The 21544-nt window shown below is 37.7% G+C and overlaps 1 protein-coding gene across 1 annotated transcript in view; it reads right to left on the bottom strand.

Annotated features, from left to right (window-relative positions):
• Nucleotides 1-1646: 1646 nt before the first annotated feature.
• The window catches only part of CHMP4C (charged multivesicular body protein 4C), a 33465-nt gene continuing 13567 nt past the window's right edge, over nucleotides 1647-21544 (bottom strand). Inside the window, exons 2-5 of the mRNA XM_077167094.1 lie at nucleotides 6839-7016; nucleotides 4557-4671; nucleotides 2750-2903; nucleotides 1647-2559 (exon numbers count right to left, since the gene is read on the bottom strand). Coding sequence (XP_077023209.1) covers nucleotides 2498-2559; nucleotides 2750-2903; nucleotides 4557-4671; nucleotides 6839-7016 — 509 coding nt within the window. The 3' untranslated portion in view covers nucleotides 1647-2497. The remainder of the gene's footprint in view (nucleotides 2560-2749; nucleotides 2904-4556; nucleotides 4672-6838; nucleotides 7017-21544) is intronic.

Below are 21544 nucleotides of genomic sequence, written 5' to 3'. Positions count from 1 at the left end.
TTTAACATTCTTTTAATCCTATCATTTATACTATTTCTTCTTTTTTTTTTTTTACATGGGCAGGCACTGGGAATTGAACCCAGGTCCTCTGGCATGGCAGGTGAGCATTCTTGCCTGCTGAGCCACCATGGCCTGCCCATTTATATTATTTCTGAGTCAGTATTTACTCATTAATTTTTCTACTGGTTATGGGTTGTATTTTTCTGCTTCTTTGTATGCCTGGAAATTTCTGACTGGATGCCAGATTATGAATTTTATGCTGTTGGGTACTAGAGTTTTTGTTGTGGTTGCTTATTTGTTTGGTTTTCAATTCCTTCAAATATTGAGGGCTTTGTTCTGGGATGCAAAATATTTGATCCCTTGAAAGTATTTGATCCTTTGAGGCTTGCTTTTAAGCTTTTTAGGGTAGGTCCAGACAGCCAGTAGTCTAAGTGTAATCTGACCCCACTACTGAGCTAAGGACCCTCGGAGGACTCAACCCAATGTCCCATGTATGAGGAGGCCTTTCCTTCTGGCTGGTGGGAAACAAACAGTTTGAGGCCCATCTGAGCTCTGAGCCCTGAGCCCTGGGGATTGACCTACCTACTTTTTTTCAGTGGTTCTTTCTGGTTAGTTGCCTTATATACATAGGCAGATCAGTCTCACCAAGGATTTGAGGGGGCTTCTCTGCAGATCTCCCAGAGTTCCCTCTCTGTACAACTCTCTTCTTTCTAGGATTCTTCCCCACAAATCTTCCTCAACTCAGTACAACTCCCAGATTCTATTTGGGTTCTCCATCCCTGAGAAGGCAAAGCTGTGATACTAGAAGACCTCACCTTATACGTCCCTTCTCTCAGGAATCACAATCTAGCATTGCCAGTTTCCTATTACCCAATGTCTTAAAATTATCTCATATGTTTTATTCAGCATTAATTGAGTGTAGGAATGTAAATCTGGTTCCTGTTGTTCTATCATGGCCAAAAGATACAAAAATTTAGTAGCCATTCATTTAACACATTTACTGAATGCCTACTCTGTAGGGGAAACCATTCTGAGTGCTGGGATACGCTAGTGAGTTAAAAGAGATAATAGTCCCTGCTGTCGCAGTCTAATAGGGAAGATCAGCAATAATTAAGTGATCATTCAAGTAAATAGGTAATTATAAATAATAATAAGTGATACGAAGGAAAGCAGAGTGCTACAAAAGCATATAACAGAGAGAACTGAATTAGTCTAGTCAATCAGGAAAATGTTTCCAAAAAGAAGAGACATTTGAACTAAGATTTAAGGAATAAACAAAATTTATTATCTGTATTGTGGATGTGGGAAGACTGCCAAGGAGAATGGCATATACAAAAAAAAGCCTGTGGCAAAACGGACCCCTTAGGGGTCATCGAATCCAATACTCAGATTTCCCAATGAAGAAACAAAGGCTCAGAGAGTTTCTGACATGCCTAAATATACTATGTCAGTAGCAGAGCAGGGACTGGAATCCAAGACTCCTACCTGTTGATCCAGCTCTCTCTCTATTCCACTATGTTGCTAAAGCAAATGTAGGGACTATTATCACATTTTTATATAATATACTTGTCATTATATGGTGCACAATATAATATGGACAGTGCATGAAATATTTTTGTAAGTTACTTTAAAAATAATTGTCAAAATTTTATTCAAGATATACTTTTGATTGCCTATATTTTTACATATTTACAGGAATAAGTTGTAATCTGTAAATAAAGAGAGTACAAAAGAGAAAAGAATGAATTTAGTACACTGAGCCATAACAGCACCATAATGGCCTGGGAGTGTTAATGCAGTTCCCTAAGTGGCTAAATTATACCCAGGAGATTTTGCTCAGCAGTGTAAGCTGTTAGTGCTTTCAGACATTTTGGGAAATGCATCCATTGTCCCATTTCAAGCTTAATTGGCATAATAAACATCAATTAAAGCTCCTTTAAGATTTTAAATTGCTAAACTAAAGTGAAACTATTTATATAGGGACTCGCATACGACTTCTCTACAAGAGATGCTGTGCATTTACATTTACCTTGGCCTATGTCTCTTCCAATATGAACCCACACATCAAACTTGCATTCACTTAGAAAAGGAAGTTGTTTGGCCCAGTAATCTTTAGCATATCACTCCTAAATGGTTTATAAATTGTTCTATGTCTCCCATTAGTGGAATTCAGTTTTCTCTCAACAATTATGTATTGTGCACCAATTATGTGCCAAGCCTGGAATACAGAAGGTAGACATGGCCTCTCCCCTCAGTCTGGAAGGATCCTTCAAGATGCTGCCAAAACATGTTTCCATTCCATCCCTGACTCTTCCCGTCCCTGATTATATGTCTACACACCACTCCCTTTTGATCTTTTACTTCTGAGGCTTAACAGGCAATTATTCATCCAGTGTAAAGACAAAACAGGGTCTTTGTTAACTTCTAAACTTGTCATTTTTTTATATGTCTTTATGCAGAGCTCATTAATTTAGATGTCAAAAAATTCCATTTTAATTTAAGTAGCCCATGCTGCCAACTGTTTGATATCACCATCATCTTCTGTACGCCTAGAAGATGCTGGAAGATAAAGGGATAGAAATTAGTCATTGGTGAGATTCAAACTTTTAGCATAGAAAATAAGTATGAATTATATACAAAATAACTTTCATTTATTTAGTTATAAAATCTCAGAAGTTCTAAAAGTGAAGAGCCTGGCTGGTATTTCAGGCAGGTGTCTGAGTACAGGTAGTTGAGGTGGATAACAGACCTGCCTGGGACAGCTGTGCGGTGGAGGCCCCGCGGGGCCATCTAGCTGGCTGCGCTGGGAGGGAGGAAGAAGGCACATTTGGAAGTCGAATATTTTTCATCTTCTTATTTAATTCCTCCTGTTCCAATTCTTTAAGTTCTGCCATCAGCTCATCCTGAACACAAGAGAAAGGAAAAATTATGGAGTTAATGTTTCAAGAGGTGGGTTTCCTCAAACCTAACAACAGGAACATCTGCTACCCAATTTATATGTGAGAACCCAGTGAAATGGAATATTTCTTTTCAAACTAAGTCTTTTTGGAACAATGATCACTGATTTAAAAAATGAATATTTTGGGTTTTGCAAATTTGTTGTAGTTAATTTTATAATACTTCAGTAAACAATCATTCAAGTAATTTGTGCTATCTGAATATAAAACCTCCACTGTTTCCAGGGAATTTACCCTTTGATTGCCATTTTTTTCAATCTTTCTTTCCTCCTGTTTGAAATTAAGAATCTGTGAGACAGTCTCAATGATTTTAATCGGGTAATTAGGGGAAATAAATATTTTTATTTAGGCTAATACTATTAATAATAAAACTAAAGCAGGTATACAAATAGATGAGTGGATAGGAAAAAAGAGAAGCACAGATACTATGGTTCTTAGTTATATCCAAAGCCAATATAAATTGTGTTGTGTGTTTGGATTGAGAAAACTATAACTCCAGATTGATGTACTGTATTTCCTTCTTTTAGCAATTATCCCAGAGAGTCTGGGTTACTGTCAATCTATTCTCTGTCCCAAGAACCTAAGGGAAACAAGACTAATTTGCAACCTTAAGGATATAGGTCACCATACGACAGATCTGAGATAACCTGAGACAGTTCAGAGCAGCTGCTGCTTAGTCTACACCAGGGGTTGGCAAATTTTTTCTGTAAAGGGCCAGACCGCATATGGTCTTTGTTATATAATCTTCTTTGTGACTGTTGTTGTTTTCTACAACTCTTTACAAATGCAAAAACCATTCTAGCTCACAGGCCCTAAAAAAACAGGTTTTGGGAAGAATTTAGCTCACAAGCTATATTTTGCCAACCCCGACTATACACCATTTCAAAAAGTTTTTGGCACTCAATTCTCACTTTCTAGAACTCCATGGAACCATGCTTTACTTGTTAGAATATCATTTTTAATACCGTATACATATAGGAAATCAGATTCTTTGCCACGTTAATCTGAGAATTGGAAACATTTCAAAATATGTACTGTCCTCTTGCGTGTGCTTTGAGCAGAACAATTGAAATTCACAGTGCAGACACCACAATTATAATTACAGTCTGTATTATTGGACTGATTAATCCAAATGGAATGTGTTTGTTAATAATGTCACTGCACATTTATTTTGTTTCATAGCCTGAGTAATAAACAGAGGCAGTCTAACCTCTAATTTAACAGCTACAGAGCATGATATGTCTGCTCCTAGCAGAATAACACAGTCTGCTTTGTTTTGCCCAGATGTGCAAGCACTTGATTCCTCATAATGGGGCTATTTGGCTTCAACCATTAAAAGTCACTAACTTTACATAATCACATGTGTTTTTTCCTTAATAGCTGAAAACTTAATTAGGAGGTTGTTTGCCAAACTATATTAATCTTTCCTTTAAATTAGAGCTACTAAGAACTTTATTTTCCTCTTAAGAGAAGTACATTTCTACCAAATATGTTTTACTATTCAAAATCTTTAAGAAAGGAACCCGCCTGCTTTCCATGGTGGGCAGAAACCCATTATGAAAGCCACAAATACTGCATTCTTTATACTATGTTACCTACCTCATCAAAATCATCACCAAATCCAACCCGCTGAGAAAATGCTTCTGAGATTTCCTGGGCAATATCCTGTTGCTCTGTGATGTCTTGCATCAAATCATCTATTTTGTTCAGATCCCTGAGAAATAATAGTTTATCGGATATTTAAGAATTTCAGCTTAAAAGTATGAATGTAGTTTATAATCCCTATGCAGAAAATGAGTCAATTTAATGCAAACTCTTAGCTGTTCGATAGGATAACAAAAATTCCCGGTACTAATGATTATCAACTTAAAAAAAAAAAAAGGATCCTGTACATCAACATATATTTTCAATATTACTTAATAGCCGCTACATTTAGGAGTCATTAGAAATCAAAATATTTTATGATTAACAATACTTGTGAACCTACGTTTAAATTTTCTTCAGGAGGGCACAGGCAAAATTTAAATATGCTGCTGCATATCAACCCTGCAGAAAATAGTGCCAGGAACCACCATGATTATGGTAGGCTGTGATAGCTCTCAGGAGCCCCTATCTGACAGTAGTCTCTTAGAAAAGCTAAATTCTGGAACTAGAAGTGGATTTTCTAGGATGCTAGCAACTCTGGGATTCTGGCTCCCTGAGGGCTGTCCCATAGCTACTGATGCTCTGGAAAGTCACTTATACGATCAGGACTGGGCCTCTGAAGACCTCAGAAGAACCGGCAACTGAAGCAAAGGAATCCAGGTAGCCACAGGCCCAGGATGCACAGCTGCTCTGAGAGAAGTCTCTAACGCCTGAGCCCCACAGTCCCAAGACACCAGCCCAGGCTGACAGCATCTAAATGTGAGGAGCTGAACTGCTTATATAGTACCCTGTCTCTGAATCATTCTCCCAACCCTGAAACTAGGCCAACCAATGACCAGTGACAGTCTTCCTCATTATTAAGTAATCTAAATGCTGATACTGTGATTCTCAGTGTAATTCATCTTCTGTGAGCCTCTGGGACTCTATACAGGTAAAAGCTGAATATTATGACGTATTGTTATGAGGCAATTAGAAAGAATACATTACCACCTTCCAACCACCTCTTATTTCCAACCTTGAGTAGTGTTTATAATGCATATATTTATGGAAAGGGGTATAAACAAGTTAAAGTTTGGGTCTGGAAGTGAATCTTCCCAAAAGGAACACAATGGAATGATGCTGTTAAGCTACCTGGACAGAAAGGCCATGGATGTTGTAATACATTTTAGCAAAAGGTTTACCTTAGAGGATTTTGACTCTAATAATAAATCTAATCTTTCCAAAGCTGCCAAAATGGTATATGATCGTTAATGAATTATCAAGGCAAGAAAAAGTTGGCAAAGGTTGTCTTCAATGACCACAGCGTCTCCTTTTTTCTACCTTTTCTGATCCTATGGAAACTTCTCTACTTCTGAGGCATTCAGTGCTCATTGACATTCTTGGCCCACACTTCACTATCATGTCTAATCTGAGGAAATATCCCGGTCCCAGGCATATATTTCCCAATATGAATGTAAAGCAAATTGCCACCAGTCCCATTACTGCTATGAATATTGATTATTATGTGCCAGGCACTACGTTAAGTGCATTACATTTAATATTTCATTCAATGTCACAATAACCACAGGAGGTAAGTACTATTACTGTCTCTAATTTACAAAGCAAACTGAATTTACAAATAAGGCAACTGAATTTGCCCAAGGAACTTTCGATAGTGGAGCTGAGATTATAATCCAGAAAATCTGACTTCCAAACCCATAATTGTAACTATTTTTCTGTGTCCATGGTTCTCAAACATTAATTAGTATCAGAATCAGCTGTGGGACTTGGTTAACCACCAAAAGACCCAGCCCCTATCTTGCTTTAAAGAGCCTGGGCCTTCTTTGTTCTTTTTCTTTATCTCCACATAACTGTTACCCGCCAAAGTTAGACAACTATTCTATGTGTGTCTCTAACACTCTCACAGATATTTACATGTAAGCTTTTTAAAAATTATGAAATGAAAGTACTTAACAGGCACAGCTTCATGCAGTAGTAAGGTATCTGGGAAACATTAAGGGCAAAATATTTTTCATGGTCTCTCTGAAGCCACTATAGATTTCTTATGGGGCATAGGCAAGGAAGGGTTGGGGAAGAGGCACTATAATATCTAATCTTTCTATGACAGAATATACCTTTCAAACACATCAAACAGGTTCAAATGAACAAACCCACTCCTGCTAAAATTATACAGTTTGAAAGGCTCATTCCAATATCTGGACAATATATGACTCAGAAGGAAGACCACAGCGACTTACATGTTTTCATGAACTGCTTTCATCGCTTTTGCTGCAAAGTCCATATTCCTTAACACCTCTGTGTTGGTGTATGAGTTTTCCAAGGCTTCTCTCTGGAACTCAATGGTGGAAAGTGTACCATCAAGCTGAGTGAGCTGCTTCTCAAACCTCTTCTTTCTTTTTAGTGCTTCTAATGCAGCTAAAAAAAGAAGCCACATTTATGAGGAGAGAGCTCAAGTCACTCAAGAAACATTTGCTCAGCACCAAGTGTGGATTCAGCATGGTTGATACCAAAACACAAAGAGCATACCAAATAAACCTAAGAAGCTTAAGGATGGCATCTGTCCTCTTAAATACCTACACCAACTACCACTCCCCTAAATATTTTTCCATATTTCTTCCAAAGATCTGGCATGTGTAAGAGACCATAAAAAATTTTCATATTCTTTCAAATATATCACAGAAGTGTCTGTCAATATTGAGCTCTAGAAAAAGGATAAACATCAGAGTAAAAATCAATAGAAAAATAAAACTTGAGAGTAGGAAAGGATCTTAATGATTATTGAGTCTAGTATAGTTTCCTTATTTTGAAGATGAGAAAATTTAGACCCAAAGAAGTAAAGTGACTTGCTTGAAGATGGGCAGCTAGTGGCAGCTGGGATGTTGAGATGCATGCCTTGGTCTGAAAAGACTATGAAATGGTCATTAAGGTCACACCTAACCATGAGTGTCATGAAATCAACACTCCTCTGGTCTTACTCAAGGATTAGATGAGGTACTAGTGTGACAACAGGGTATTCCCTTCAGGGAATAGATATCAGAATAATCCTGCCATTAGCACTTAAGCAAGATAAATTTACTTTTGTCACTATGAAGTCACAAAACCAATCAGGTCTTTTTAACCTTTGCACCTTGGAAGGCAACCCAGGAAAAAAGACTTTAGGCGAGTACGATAAAAGAGCAGCAGAAGAATGTTAACATATAGATAAGTAATAATTAAATGGAATTAGCAAAAGCACTCAAATAGTTTTGTGGTTTCAGAGCAAAGAGTGTAAACCTCAACAGATATTTCTGAGATAAGTTCCTCTTCTAACTCTGTTTTGGACCATTTCTTTTCGTAATTCCAGCAAATTTGGCATAGTTATTTCAACGCTTCTTGTTTGGTGCAAAGACTCATATCCATAATAATTTCCTAGGGGATTTTACTCTGATAAATATGAAATATTGGTCTCTGTGACTCATCTAATAAATTTTGCCCTAAATTCTATTTTTTATATGAAATTGACAGTTATATTACTTGTACCTCTATTCAAAATTTTCTTTTCTTGGCTTTCTGAAATAAAGGGAATTTACTACATTACAAGGTTACAGTTCTAAGGCCATGAAAGTGTCCAAATTAAGGCAACAACAAGAGGATGCCTTCACGCGAGAAAGGCTGATGTCATCCGGAATGCCTCTGTCAGCTGGGAAGTCACATGGCTGGCATCTGCTGGGGTTTTTGCTTCTGGTTTCATACAGTTTTCCCAGGGTATTTTCTTTCTTTATCTCCAAAGTTCTTTGGCTGGGTAGGCGCTATCACTTCTGCTCTCCAAGCATCTGCATCTGCTCTGAAGCAACTGTTTACAAGTGTCTCTGTCAGCGCTGAGCTCTCTGCAAAATGTTTCCTCTTTTAAAGGATTCTAGTACACTAATCAACACCCATCATGAATGGGTGGAGTCACATATTCATCTAACCAAAAGGTCACACCACAATTGGGTGTGTCACATCTGTGTGGAGATACTCTCATCAAAAGCTTCCACCCTATAGTATTGAATCAGGATTAAATAACAAGCTATCCCCACAAGATTGGGTCAGAATTAAAACATAGCTTTTCTGGGATACATAATAGTTTCAAACCGGCACATTCTACCCTCTGAACCCCGAAAGAGATACGTTCCTTCCATATACAAAATACATTAATTCCATAACAATAACACAAAGTTTTAAACCATTTCAGTAACAATACAAATACAATACAAAGTCAAAAAAGCAGTACAAAATCTCTTCAAAGTCAGCTACAGGCATGATCTATAAGTCAAAATTTTTCCTCTGGCTCTAGACCTGTGATACTCAGAACACATTATCTGCTGCCAATATACACAGGAGAGACAGTCATAGGATATATGTTTCCACTGACAAAGGGAGAAATTGAAAGGTAAACAGGGGTCACCAGACCTAAATACTTTTGAAAACCTGCACAGCAAACTCCATTGGGTTTCAAAGTCTGACAGTCATTTATCCTTGGGACTTCAGAAAGCAGCAGTCCTACCTTTTCCAAGGTACTACACAGTGGCCTAGCTCTCTCTCCAAATGCTGGGATGAGTTGCAACACTGGGGTGCATTGGGGGGACCACCTTTCTCTTGGCTCCACCTTCTGCAAGCTTTGGGACAGCACCCATGATCTCTACCATCTCCAGGGTACATGTTCAATCCCTCCAGAACAATGGGGAGTCAGGCTCTCACCAATCCCTGGTTTATGTGCTCTACCTTCTCTGATACCTGGGGCATCACAACTCTTTTTGAGCAATGAAGCAGAAGACCCAATCTCTGCTTCTGGAAAATACTCACCCTCTTCACACGTATGGGTGGGTCCACTCTCCCGGCCCAAGGTTTCCTGGCTCCAGACCTTATCTTGCATGGTTCTGCCTCTGAAGTCATTTTTCCTTCAATTTGTCCCTTTTCTGTTCCTTTTAGTCCAGACTGGCAAAGGTTCCATTTATATAGATCCTGCAACACTCTTGTTTGGTTTTCTAGGCAGTATGCAGGGATCAAAACCATTAGACAATAGGACTTTCCACAAATCCTTTCTAGATAACTCTATCTCCAATCCAGGTTTGGCCTTAAAGGGCTGACTGGTTCTGTGTTTGGTTAAATCCTCACATCATGCCCTTTTCACTAGTGTTCTAGTTTGCTAGCTGCCAGAATGCAATATACCAAAAATGGAATGGCTTTTAAAATAGGGAAATTTAATAAGTTATATGTTTACAGTCCAAAGCCACGAAATTGCCTAAATTAAAGCAAGTCTATAGAAATGTCCAAATTATGACACCACAAGAGGTTACCTTCACTCTAGAAAGGTCAATGAAGTTCAGGGTTTCTCTCTCAACTAGAAAGGCACATGGCAAAGATGGTGACGTCTGCTAGCTGTCTTTCCAGGCTTCTTATTTCATGAAGCTCTCCCAGGGATATTTTTCTTCTTCATCTCCAAAGGTCTCTGGCTGGTGGACTCTGTGGCTCTTTTCAAAATGCTTCCTCTTTCAAAGGATTCCAGCAAAGTAATCAAGACCCACCTGGAATGGGTGCAGTCACAACTCCATGGAAGCCATCTAATCAAAAGTTACCACCCACAATTGGGTGGGTCACATCTCCATGGAAACAATCAAAAATATCCCAGCCAGCAATATTAAATGAGGATTAAAGAACATAGCTTTTCTGGGGTCCACCACAGATTCAAACCAGCACAACTGGGATAACACTTTCTGGAAGCCCAGAATTTTCCAGACCATCAATTTCTGGATTCCTTGTACCCAATAGTTCATTTCTCAGCTTATCTCTTTCCTATCACATGTTACTACAAGCTGCAAGGAGCAGCCAGGCTGCATTTTCCACATTTAGTTGGGAAATTTCTTCTGCCAAATATCCAAGTTCATCACTTTCAAATTCTGCCTTCTATACACAAAGAATGCCTTTTGCAATGACATGTTCATCATTTCTCTCTAAAGCCTTATTAGAGAGTCCTTAAAGGACTTTTAAGTCCTTTACCATCCTTAAAAGTCCACAATTCTACCAACAGTCACTTCAAAGCATACCTGGCCTTCTCCATCAAACTTCTCACAACTCTTCCAGAATCTTCCCCTTAACCATCTAAAAGCTATTCCAACATGTTTAGAATTTGCAAACTTCAGCACCTGTGCTGGTCTGAAATGATGTATGTACCCTAGAAAAGCCATGTTTTAATTCTAATCCCAGTTTGTTAAGGCAGCATTTCTTCTAATCCCTATTCAGCATTGTATGTTTGAAACCATAATTAGGTCATCTTCCTGGAGATGTGATTCAAGAGTGGTTGTTAAATTGGGTTAAGTGGAGATGCGTCTCCACCCATTTGGGTGCATCTTGATTAGTTTCTGGAGTCCCATAAAAGAGGAAACATTTTGGAGAATGAAAGAGATTCAGAGAGAGCAGAGAATGCTGCAGCACCATAAAGCAGAGAGTCCACTAGCCAGCGCTTTGGAGATGAAGAAGGAAAACACCTTCTGGGGAGCTTCATGAAACAGGAAGCCAGGAGAGAAAGCTAGCAGATGATGCCATTCTTGCCATATGCCCTTCCAGCTGAGAGAGAAACCGTGACTGTTTTCACCATGCGCCTTCTCACTTGAGAGAGAAACTCTGAACTTTATCAGCCTTTTTGAATCAAGGTATCTTTCCCTGGATGCCTTTGATTGGACATTTCTATAGACTTGCTTTAATTGGGACATTTCTCGGCCTTAGAACTGTAAACTAGCAACTTATTAAATTCCCCTTTTTAAAAAGCCATTTTGTTGCTGGTATATTTTGTTTTGGCAGCTAGCAAACTAGAACAGCACCCCACTTCTCTGCTACCAAAATCTGCATTAGTTTGTTAAGCTGCCATAATGCAATATACCAGAAAGGCTTTTATAAAGGGAATTCATATCATTACAAGTTCACAGTTCTAAGACCATGAAAGTGTCGAAATTAAAGCACCAAGGGTTACCTTCACTCAGGAAAGGTCAATACAGTCTAGAACACCTCTGTCAGCTAGGAAGGCACATGGCTTGCATTTGCCAGGGTCCTTGGTTTCTAGTTACAAACAGCTTTCCCAGGGGCCATTCAAAATTGTTTTTTATGTGTTCTTTTTTGTTTCATCCATTACAAATAGCATATTCTCGGATGGCTTGTTTGTATGATTGTCTTCAAGCCTTTCATGATTGTTTCTACCTTTGAATATAAGATTTTAAATCATTCTCATTTATTGTGATAACTAATATGTTACTGTCATCTTTTTTGTTTTCTACTAAAGTTTTTTGTTTTCATTTTGCTTTCTTGTATTAACGTAGATTGAGCAATTTTTCTTTGTTCAATTTTTGCTTTTAATTGTTAGAGTTATATATCCTAAGTTTATTCTTTTTAAACTTTTTTTAATTGTGAAATATAGCCTATATACACAAAAGCAATAAATTTCCAAGTACATTTTAACAAGTAGTTATAGAACAGATTTTAAAGTTTGGTATGGGTTACAGTTTCATGTATTTTCATTTTTAATTCTAGCTACTCCAAGACACTAGAGACAAACAGAAATATCAATATAATGATTCAGCAGTCATACTCATTTCTTAAATTCTATCTTCTTTGTAATACTTCTTCTCTTTAAATAACACATATACATAAAAGCAATAAACTTCAAAGCACATCACAACAATTAGTTATAGAACAGATTTCAGAATTTGGTATGGGTTACAATTTCATAATTTTAGGTTTTTATTTGTAGCTGCTCTAAGGTACTGAAGGCTAAAAGAAATACCAGTACAATGATTCAGCACTCATACTCATTTGTTAAACCCTACCTTCTCTACATAATGCCACCCTCACCTTTGATCTTTCTCCCACTCTTTAGGGGTATTTGGGCTATGCCCAGTCTAACTTTTTCATGTTGGAAGGGGCTGTCAATAATATGGGTTAGGGAGATGGAACTAGTTGATGTTCTGGAAGGGCTGGCCGCTCTGCATTTCAGGACTTAGATAGTCCAGGGACCCATCTGGAGTTTGTAGGTTTTGGAAAGTTAACCTAGTGCCTGGAACCTTTGCAGAATCTTATATAATGCCCTAGTATTCTTTAGGATTGGCAAGGATGGTTTTCTAAATTTATTCTCTTAATGGCTACTCATATTAAAATATACACATAATTAAACTTATGCTTTCTATCCATGTTTAAAATTAATCAGTGTCTATACTTCACTATTCTCAAACAAGGTTCCTCTCTCACCCAAACCCCCAATATTTGATTGAAATAATCTGCAATTTTAATTACAGATTACTATTTTTACTATCCTATCAATTTTAAGAATTCTTTAAATAACAATTGCATTAACTTCATGGACACAATTTCAACAGTTATTTACATTGAACTATTTTTGTATTTATTTTCTCATATCCTCCGGGTTGTTCTCTTTCTTGGATGACTGTTTTATTTTCATCTTAAGAATCGATCTTAAAGGTATTTTATCAGTAAATATATATAGATATAAATTCTCTCAATGTTCAGTTGGACAGAAAATATCTTCATTTTGTTTCAAACCTAAGTGATAGCTTGGATTTTTACAGAATTATATGTCCAAATTAATTTTTAAAATTTTAAGGTATTGTTTCATTGTCTTTGATTATTCAACAACCCAAAAGTTTGTTAATAATATTATTCTCAACCCTTTAAAGATCATTTGTTTGATCATCTTTCTTCTCTAGAAACTTCTAAGATCTTCTTTTTCACCTTGAAGTTATAAAATTTCATCAGTATAGGTCCAAGCATGTACCTTTTCTTTTTTGCTTTTTCCAGATTTGCCCTCACTGAGTTTTTTTTTTTTTAAACATTTTTCTTATGAAATAGAACATACACATACAAAAAAACAATAAAGTTAAAGGTATATAGTAACAAATAGTTATAGAACAGATTTCAGAGTTTGGTATGGATTACTGTTCCAGAATTTTAGGCTTTTCCTTCTAGCTGTTCCAAGACATTGGAGACTAAAAGAAATATCAATATAATGATTCAGTAGTCATAATCATTTACTAAATCCTATCTTCTCTGTTATAATGCCTCTTTTCCTTTGATCCTTCCCCCAGGTTTTAGGGCTGTGCCCTCTCTATTTTTTCATATTGGAAAGGCTTACTGATAATATGGGATGGGGGATGGAACTAGTTGATGTTCTCGGAGAGGTTGGTCCCTTTGGGTCTCAGGTCTGGTCTAGGAACCATCTGGACGCTGTAAGGAGCCCAGGAGCAAGGGACTAACAGATGCCAGCCACATGACCACTCAGCTGACAGAAGTGTCCTAACCCATCGACCTTCCTTGAATTCAGGTATCTTTCCCTGCATGCCTTCCTTTCAACATTTTTTATAGACTTGGAACTGTAAACTTATAGCTTATTAAATTCCCCTTTTTAAAAACCATTCCAGTTCTCATACATTGTATTTTGGCAGCATTTAAGGAACTAATACAGAGAGTAATGATTTTACTTGCAGAGTTGAGCTTAGAGAGAGAGAGAGAGCCACATCTAAGCAACAAAAGAGGTTTCCTGGAAGTAAATCTTAGGCATAAGGTAGGTTTAGCTTCTCCACTACAGAAATAAGCTTCACAAAAGCAAGCCTCAAGATCAAGGGTTTGGCCTATTGACTTGGGAGTCCCTAATATTTGAGACAGTATTAGGGGTTTCCCTATGAACAAAGCTTCATAGTTCCATATTTTCTCCCCTTTTCCCAATACTTTTTAATTAACTGTCCAACATACTCTGGGATGTATCTGGGTATTACATTAAGCTATACAGAACTACAAGCCCTCATTCCCATTCTGGGTTCCATGTGTTTGGATTGTTTAAATGAGCTACCAGACAGGTTCAGTTAGATTACGTACTACAGAAAATTTAGGTTTTGGGCAAAATAAATCTCTCTTCCTTTGGTCTCATATAGGAGGTGACATTCTCAAATACAGGTAATGTCATCCTTACCTCTGTATTCTGAGTCAACTTAGTTCTGACCCAGTCAGCTTCGTTCTCACTTCTAATTGAAGCCCGATCTCTTTTTTGGTTTCTCTAACCGTTGTTGCATGTAGCAATGCTGACTTTCAGAACTGTAGAATGCCAACACTGAGTCATAGGTATCACACAGATATTCAAAGTTCCAGGGAGATAACAGGTTATACATATATAGTACAGCATCTAATAATCTAGAAATAACATTAACCACTCTGGACTAAATGTGACTGCTATAAGAGCTTACAATCTAGGCCCCAATTTTCTTATAGGTATTTTCTAAAAGAGGTCCTACACTATTTGTTTTTTTTTTTGTTTTCTGGCTTATTTTGACCCATATGCTGTCCCCAAGGTTTATTCAAGTAAGTATTTTTATTCTAAAGAATCAAGTCTTCTTTCATCTAAGGAAAATTGTATTCTATTATTTCGTTCATGATTTCATCCCCCTCCATCCTTTCTGTTTTACTCTCTCTTTTTTGTTTTTATAATTTTTTTTTCTTTCTGTTTACTCTCTATGACATCCCTATTTCTTTTATTATCCCCTTCCACCCATTCTTTCTGTTTTCTCTCTTTGGAAATCCCTATAAGATAAATGTTAGATTCCTTAGCTTTGTCCTCCAATTTATTATTCTACCTCTTTGTCCTTTTGTTTTATATTTGGGAAGAATTCCTTGCCTTTATATTCCACACCATTAATATAATTTTCAGCTATATGCATTCTACTTTTACTGATTTTTGTTTTTAAAAATTGTTTTAATTTCTAAGAAATTTTCTTTGTTTTCTAGTTGCTCATTTTCATGGCGGCTAATTCTTGTCTTATAGATACAGTATACTCTTGAATCTCTCTGAAGATAGTAACACAACTTTTCTTTTTAAAATCTTTTATTCCCCATACTGTCCTAACTTGAAAGCTGTTGGAATACACTATACCAAAAATGAAAAGGTAAAAAGAGAAATTTATTAAGTTGTAAGTTTATAGTTGTAGGCTATGAAAATGTCCAAATTAAGGCAAGGCTATAAGAATGTCCAATCTAAGGCATCCAGAGAAAGATACCTTGGTTCAAGAAGGCTGATGAAGTTCAGGGTTTCTCTCTCAGCTGGAAAGGTACATGGTGAGATCTGCTAGGTTTCTCTTCTATGGTTTCCCCAGGGCCCTGTCCATTCTGTTGGCTCAGATCTGGTGGCTCTTGTGTCTCTAAAGCTTTTCCAAAATGGTTCCCTCTTAAAGGGCTCCAGTAACCAACCCACCTTGAATGGATGGAGACACATCTCCATGGAAACCATCTAATCAAAAGTTACCACCCACAATTGGGTGGGTCACATCTCCAAGGAAACAATAAAAAAGATGCCACCCAGCAGTACTGAATGAGGATTAAAGGACGTGGCTTTTCTGGGGTACGTAATAGATTCAAACCTGCGCACACATTATTCTCATCCTTTGAGGTCAATATGCTTTGTTCATTTTGGTCCTTCTCTTTCAGGCAACTGGCTTTCCTCAAAATTCTTCTGGTCTGTTTATAGGTACATATTTATAAATGAATAACTGGAATAGTTAGTGTAAATAGGTGTCACTGGTGCCTCCAGAAGTTATGTGGTGTGTTTCTCCTAGGAGGTCTCTCTCTTGAAAGAGAAGACTGACCACAGCCTTTTGTAAGAAGTGGGTGGGGCATGCCAACAGGCAGACTTCCTTCCATGAGTTGAGAGCAAGCAGACAGGCTGGCAGTTCCTATAGCTGCCAAAGGTGTTACTTTGGGTGTGGGAAGTTTATAAAAATAAACTTTCCTGTCCCCTCCCTTCCTGCCCACTATAGAGGTCCAGGGTTAGCTCAGGCTCTGCTTTGTTTCTCTCTCCAGCAGCTACACCACAATTTAAGCCCTTGCTGAACAGCACTTACACTGTATTTTCAGAATAGTCTCATTTGTTTAATGCATCCTTTAGAAAGAACTAAAATGATTTTTTAAGGTTATCTTGCATAAAGGCCTTTGTACAATAACACATCTTCAGTAAATTAAGAGAAGCTCTGGTTTACCATATGGATGAGTTATATGAGGGATTTCTTACCCCTTTGCAAGAAGAATGGCCAACTGACCCTCTACACTATCACTTTGCTTGCATTTGTAATTATCTGTAAATGTATTTGTAAAATCTATGTTCCTCCCCTCACCTATGCATGATAACAAACCTTTTGAGGAAAGATACAGCCTCCTGTTCACCGGTTTCCCCTGCACTTGGCCCAGGGCCTGGCCATGATCACCTCATCTTCACAAGGCTGTCAGAACCCCACGGTGGGAACCACATGGTAGAATGAATGGCCTTTCAAATCAATATTAAGTTCTGGTTTGGACTAAATTTAAAAACCTATGCTAAGACATAATTTCTGTCCTTCAAAATATTGGGGGGAAATCCGGAAAACCATCAAGAGTTGGAATCCCAACACAAAACTTACATTCCTCAAGCATTTGCTATATGTCAAACTGGGGTTAAGGGCTTTATGTATCTTATATGATTTATGGAATTTAACTCTCCCCATAAGCCCAAGAGAAAATACTATTACTAGCTTATTTTATAGAAGACAAAATGAATGGATAGCAGATGAATAAATTTGATAATTTTGTGTACAAAAAATAATGACAGCAGAGTACAGTGGAAAAGCATGACCTTCAAGGGGCTAGAATGTGAATCCCTCTTCCATGACTTAACAGATAAATGTGGGGTTTTTTAACTTTTTTTTTTAATTCTGAAATGTAACATACAAAGAAGCAATAAGTTTCCAAGTACATTCTAACAAATAGATGTGTGTGTTCTAAAGTCACTTATCTCCTTTCAGCTTTAGTTTCCCCATCTGGAATTGAGGATACAATCCCTAGCAGGCTGGTGATTATAAGAATTAGCAATAATTTATGGAAAACGCATGGCAGGAACTCAGCAGCTAGATATTACCAACAGTGACGTTCATTAATTAAGATTATATATCTTACTTTTGAGACCACTTAGCAGCAAATTATCCATTTTTCACCATAATTCACCACAGCAGGATCATAATATCAAAAAACGTCTCCACATTTTAACAAGTAAAGCAAACAATATTATTCAGCAGTGTCATCTTAAGAGTCTAAACTACAAATACACATCTCCACCCAACCTACGCAGCAGTGGAATGTTCAAAACATGTCTCCTCCCTTTCTTGTTAGGCTGGTTCAGTGTCTATATTTACTTCAACTTAACTGATACCCATTGACCCAAAGTATTTTCCCTTTTTCTGAGAAGTTTTTAAAATTCTCCACTAAATACTATGCCATGTTTCCTAGTGTGGCGGGCCAGGACCCAGGCCCCCTCCTAAGTGGGAATGAAGCCCCAAGCACATAACAGTCTTCATTACTAGAACAAACTTCAGTAAAGAAAACAACCTCCCCGGAGGGAAAAGAATGGAATCACGGATGTAAAGGACCAGAGTGTAACAGCACTGATTGTATCTTAGTCTTAAACATTAAATTGGTAAAACATCAGGTCCTAACCCTTTAATGATTGCAGTAGAGGCCCAGTGTCCTCATACATATGGAATGTCTTTATTCTAAAATTATATATGCCTTGCACTCCTGCCCCTCTGTGTTACCCCTCTGGACAGCCACCACCAGAGACTCTCTCCTATTTGTAAGCCCTAATAAATCTATCTCTGCTTCTGTGCTTGGTGTGTTTCTCGGTCTTGCAGCAGCACCAAACTGTGCTTTGCACAAACTCAGTTTGGGCCCAAACACCTAGTAAGGATTAATTTTAGAATACTTTCTGAAGATCCAGAGATGCAATTTGGTATAAAAGATGAGGTCTGGAGTCATGAAACTTGCATTTTAATCCTACATCTATCATTTAAGAACTGAGTGACCTTGGTGTATAACCTTAACTTCTGAAAGTGATGTTCCCTCACTTGAAAACAACAACACATGTAGAACCTAAAAGATAACGACAGAACCTTGTGCTCTGAGGTCAGATTGCCTACTTTCAAATCTGTGCTCCAACTCTTAGGTATGTGACATTAGATAAGTTGCTTACTTGGAAAAGGAGATATAGCTCATTTGGTTGTTGAGGATTAAATGAGATAGCATATGTAAACTGATTAGTGCAGTGCCTGCACAAAATGAGTGATTACTTAGGGATAAACATCATCATCATCATTATCTTCTTCACAGGGTTGTCAGAACCCCATGGTGGGGAACCACATGGGAAATGCCTGGCCTTGAAAATTAATATTAACTTCTGGTTTGCACAAAATCAAAATACCTATGCTAACATATAATTTCTGTCCTTCAAAATATTAAGAAGAAATTTGAAAAATCATCAAGAGTTGGAGCCCCAATGTACACTACAATTCTGACACTGTAAACTACAGATTGGCCTATACCACAGTTCCAAATTCAGAGGCAGCCAGGCAGGTAATGAAAGTAAGTGAAGCAAGGGGCAAGCAAAAATGCTTCCTTTCTTTCCCACATGTGAGGGAGATATAGCTATAGAGAGATGCTTCTCTATATGACACTAAAAACCAGTGGGAAGGTAATAATTATTGGTGGCAGGCACTGGCCTCAGTCTCAGGGAGCCAACAGGAAAAGGTGGGGGCCCCAGTGACCTGGAGAGTGCAAACCTGACCTACTGGGAGCAGAATGGTGTGGCTCCTGCTGATGACTGCCACACAGACCTGCAGGCCCAGGGCTGTCAACCCTCCAGATGTTCAAAAGAAGCAAGAAATCTGGATTTGCATGCAAAATTACTCAATTTTTAAATGCCAATTTACATTCTCAAGAAACACTACGTGAGCCAAACCAAAGGACACCTGACACTTCTTGCAACTTCTGACGCATGAAGCTTCTCACAGACATTTTAAAAAAAACAAAAAAGCCTTCTGTCCCAAATAGCCAAGGACTGTATGTGAGGAGCCTCCCTATGAGCCATTTCTCACATGAAATGATGTCATAGACTCATCATGAGTTGGATATGCCTTGACTTGTTTGGGAAATAATTTGGAAAACAAGCAGCTATAGTTTTTCAAAGACATCCTACAAATGCTGCAAATCAAACATTGCTCCTGAATTGGCCAAGAAGGACATTTTTGAACTATGCAATCAAACTTTTGTAGAAGGTGCAATTCAATCTTTCAAACTCCCTTCTTGATGTGCTTTTAAGTAGCTATTGAGATCAGGGCAACACTCTATATTAAACAAAGGAAACTACTGTACTTCTTTGTGGCAGAGAAAGAGTTGGGGCTTTGTCTCCTCACATAACAGTGATGTTCCTCAGCAATGGAGCTGCAGCACAATGCTCTTCATGTACCTGTTAAAGGGAACTGCAGCCCATTGAGGATTGGGACTGAAATTTAAGAATTATCCACTTGAACCAAATTTACACTGTGCAACTCTACTGGACTATGCTGCCAGAGAAGGAAGATTTTCAGTGGTCTCTGCCAGACAACTTAAAATAGCAGAAAAATGTTGGCAGCGTCACTGCTCATATAATATAAAGGGCGTCTTGGTTTTAAAGATCAAGCTTTTGTTCTTTTGCTCATTCAGGGTGCAAAAAAAAAGGTATGCATTGTAAATTCATTAGTCAGCAAACAGGAAGAGCCATTGAGGAATCCTTAAAGTATAGACCAACCTGCTGGTGAAATATAAAACTGTATCACAACAGTATTTCTCTTACCCAGGAATGGACGATCTCTAGGGAAGGGCTGAAAGATGAGGTTCTGAGGAGTAAGCCCAGCTATGAGAGAGCTTAAGATGCATATCACACATAATTGAATGCATTATCTTTTGCTTTTAACAGGGAAGTCTCTGACCATGTTGTTTTATTTGAAGATCTGTAATGTCAGACCTGTTCTTACTCATGTTCAAATCATGCCATTAATTAAACAATACCTTCTACTTTGGGCACATTGTTTTAGTTCAAAAAAAGCACAATCAGAATAAGTATCATCATAAGCATTTCACAGATAGAATAAAAACAGAACATTTCTGTTCAAAGTCATAGGTTAGATTTAAAACAGCTGGAGGAATATGAGAAAATTCTAAATTTATTTGGCCAGGGGCATTTCCCTAGCATTCTTCACTTTTAAAAAATTTTCTTTATCCATTCATTTCAGTCACTCTAAATATTTACTGAAGATCTACCATACACCTGGCATAATATATAGTCACTGCAGGGACAAAGAAATAAGGCTACAATCTCAGAGGAGGCAAAATATGAACTGGACATTCAAACACTATTCATCATTCAACAAACATTTATTAAGTACCTATTATGTTACAGGCACTGTACTCAGGGGTACTAAAATGCATAAGTTAAATCCTTCACCTCAAGTAGTAAAGAAGACATGGAGTAATAAGAAACATGTATAAGGAACAGAGGATACCCAGAGGAAAGTACAAGTTCTCCCTGGAGGATAAGGAAAGGCTTCACAGAAGAGGCATTGTCCATGAATCCAGGTCTGCACATATATTCACCACACTGAACAATGAGGAATATGAATGATGAAATGAACTACATGAAAGATTTCGTTCATCCCCAACAGACATTCACCCCTATGGCAAATCTCACACTAAACAATGAAAAGTTTCTGGCTGAGATCTTAGAAAATAGGAACTATAAATCTCAAAACAGAGCAAATCACACCAGCTTGCCACACCAGCTGCATCTTATATGCAACCCCCATATTTTCGGAGAGCTCATTGATATTAAATCTCATAAGAAAGGTAAACAGCCAGTTAAAAGTAGACCAGAACACAGTCATTATACATATGGCTAGACAGAGGAAAAGCCTGAGAAAACAATAAAAAGCAATGAGATCAGAGAAATTAAATAAGAGATATTCTGAGGAAGGACATTTTGAAGTGGGATATAGCTATAAGCAAGCCAGCAACATAAGACTGAACTTTCTGTTAAAAAT

The sequence above is a fragment of the Tamandua tetradactyla genome, chromosome 6, assembly GCF_023851605.1.
Source record: "Tamandua tetradactyla isolate mTamTet1 chromosome 6, mTamTet1.pri, whole genome shotgun sequence".
NCBI classification, from domain to species: domain Eukaryota; kingdom Metazoa; phylum Chordata; class Mammalia; order Pilosa; family Myrmecophagidae; genus Tamandua; species Tamandua tetradactyla.
Note: the sequence above shows the minus strand (reverse complement) of the source record. Positions and strands in the feature narration are given on the sequence as shown.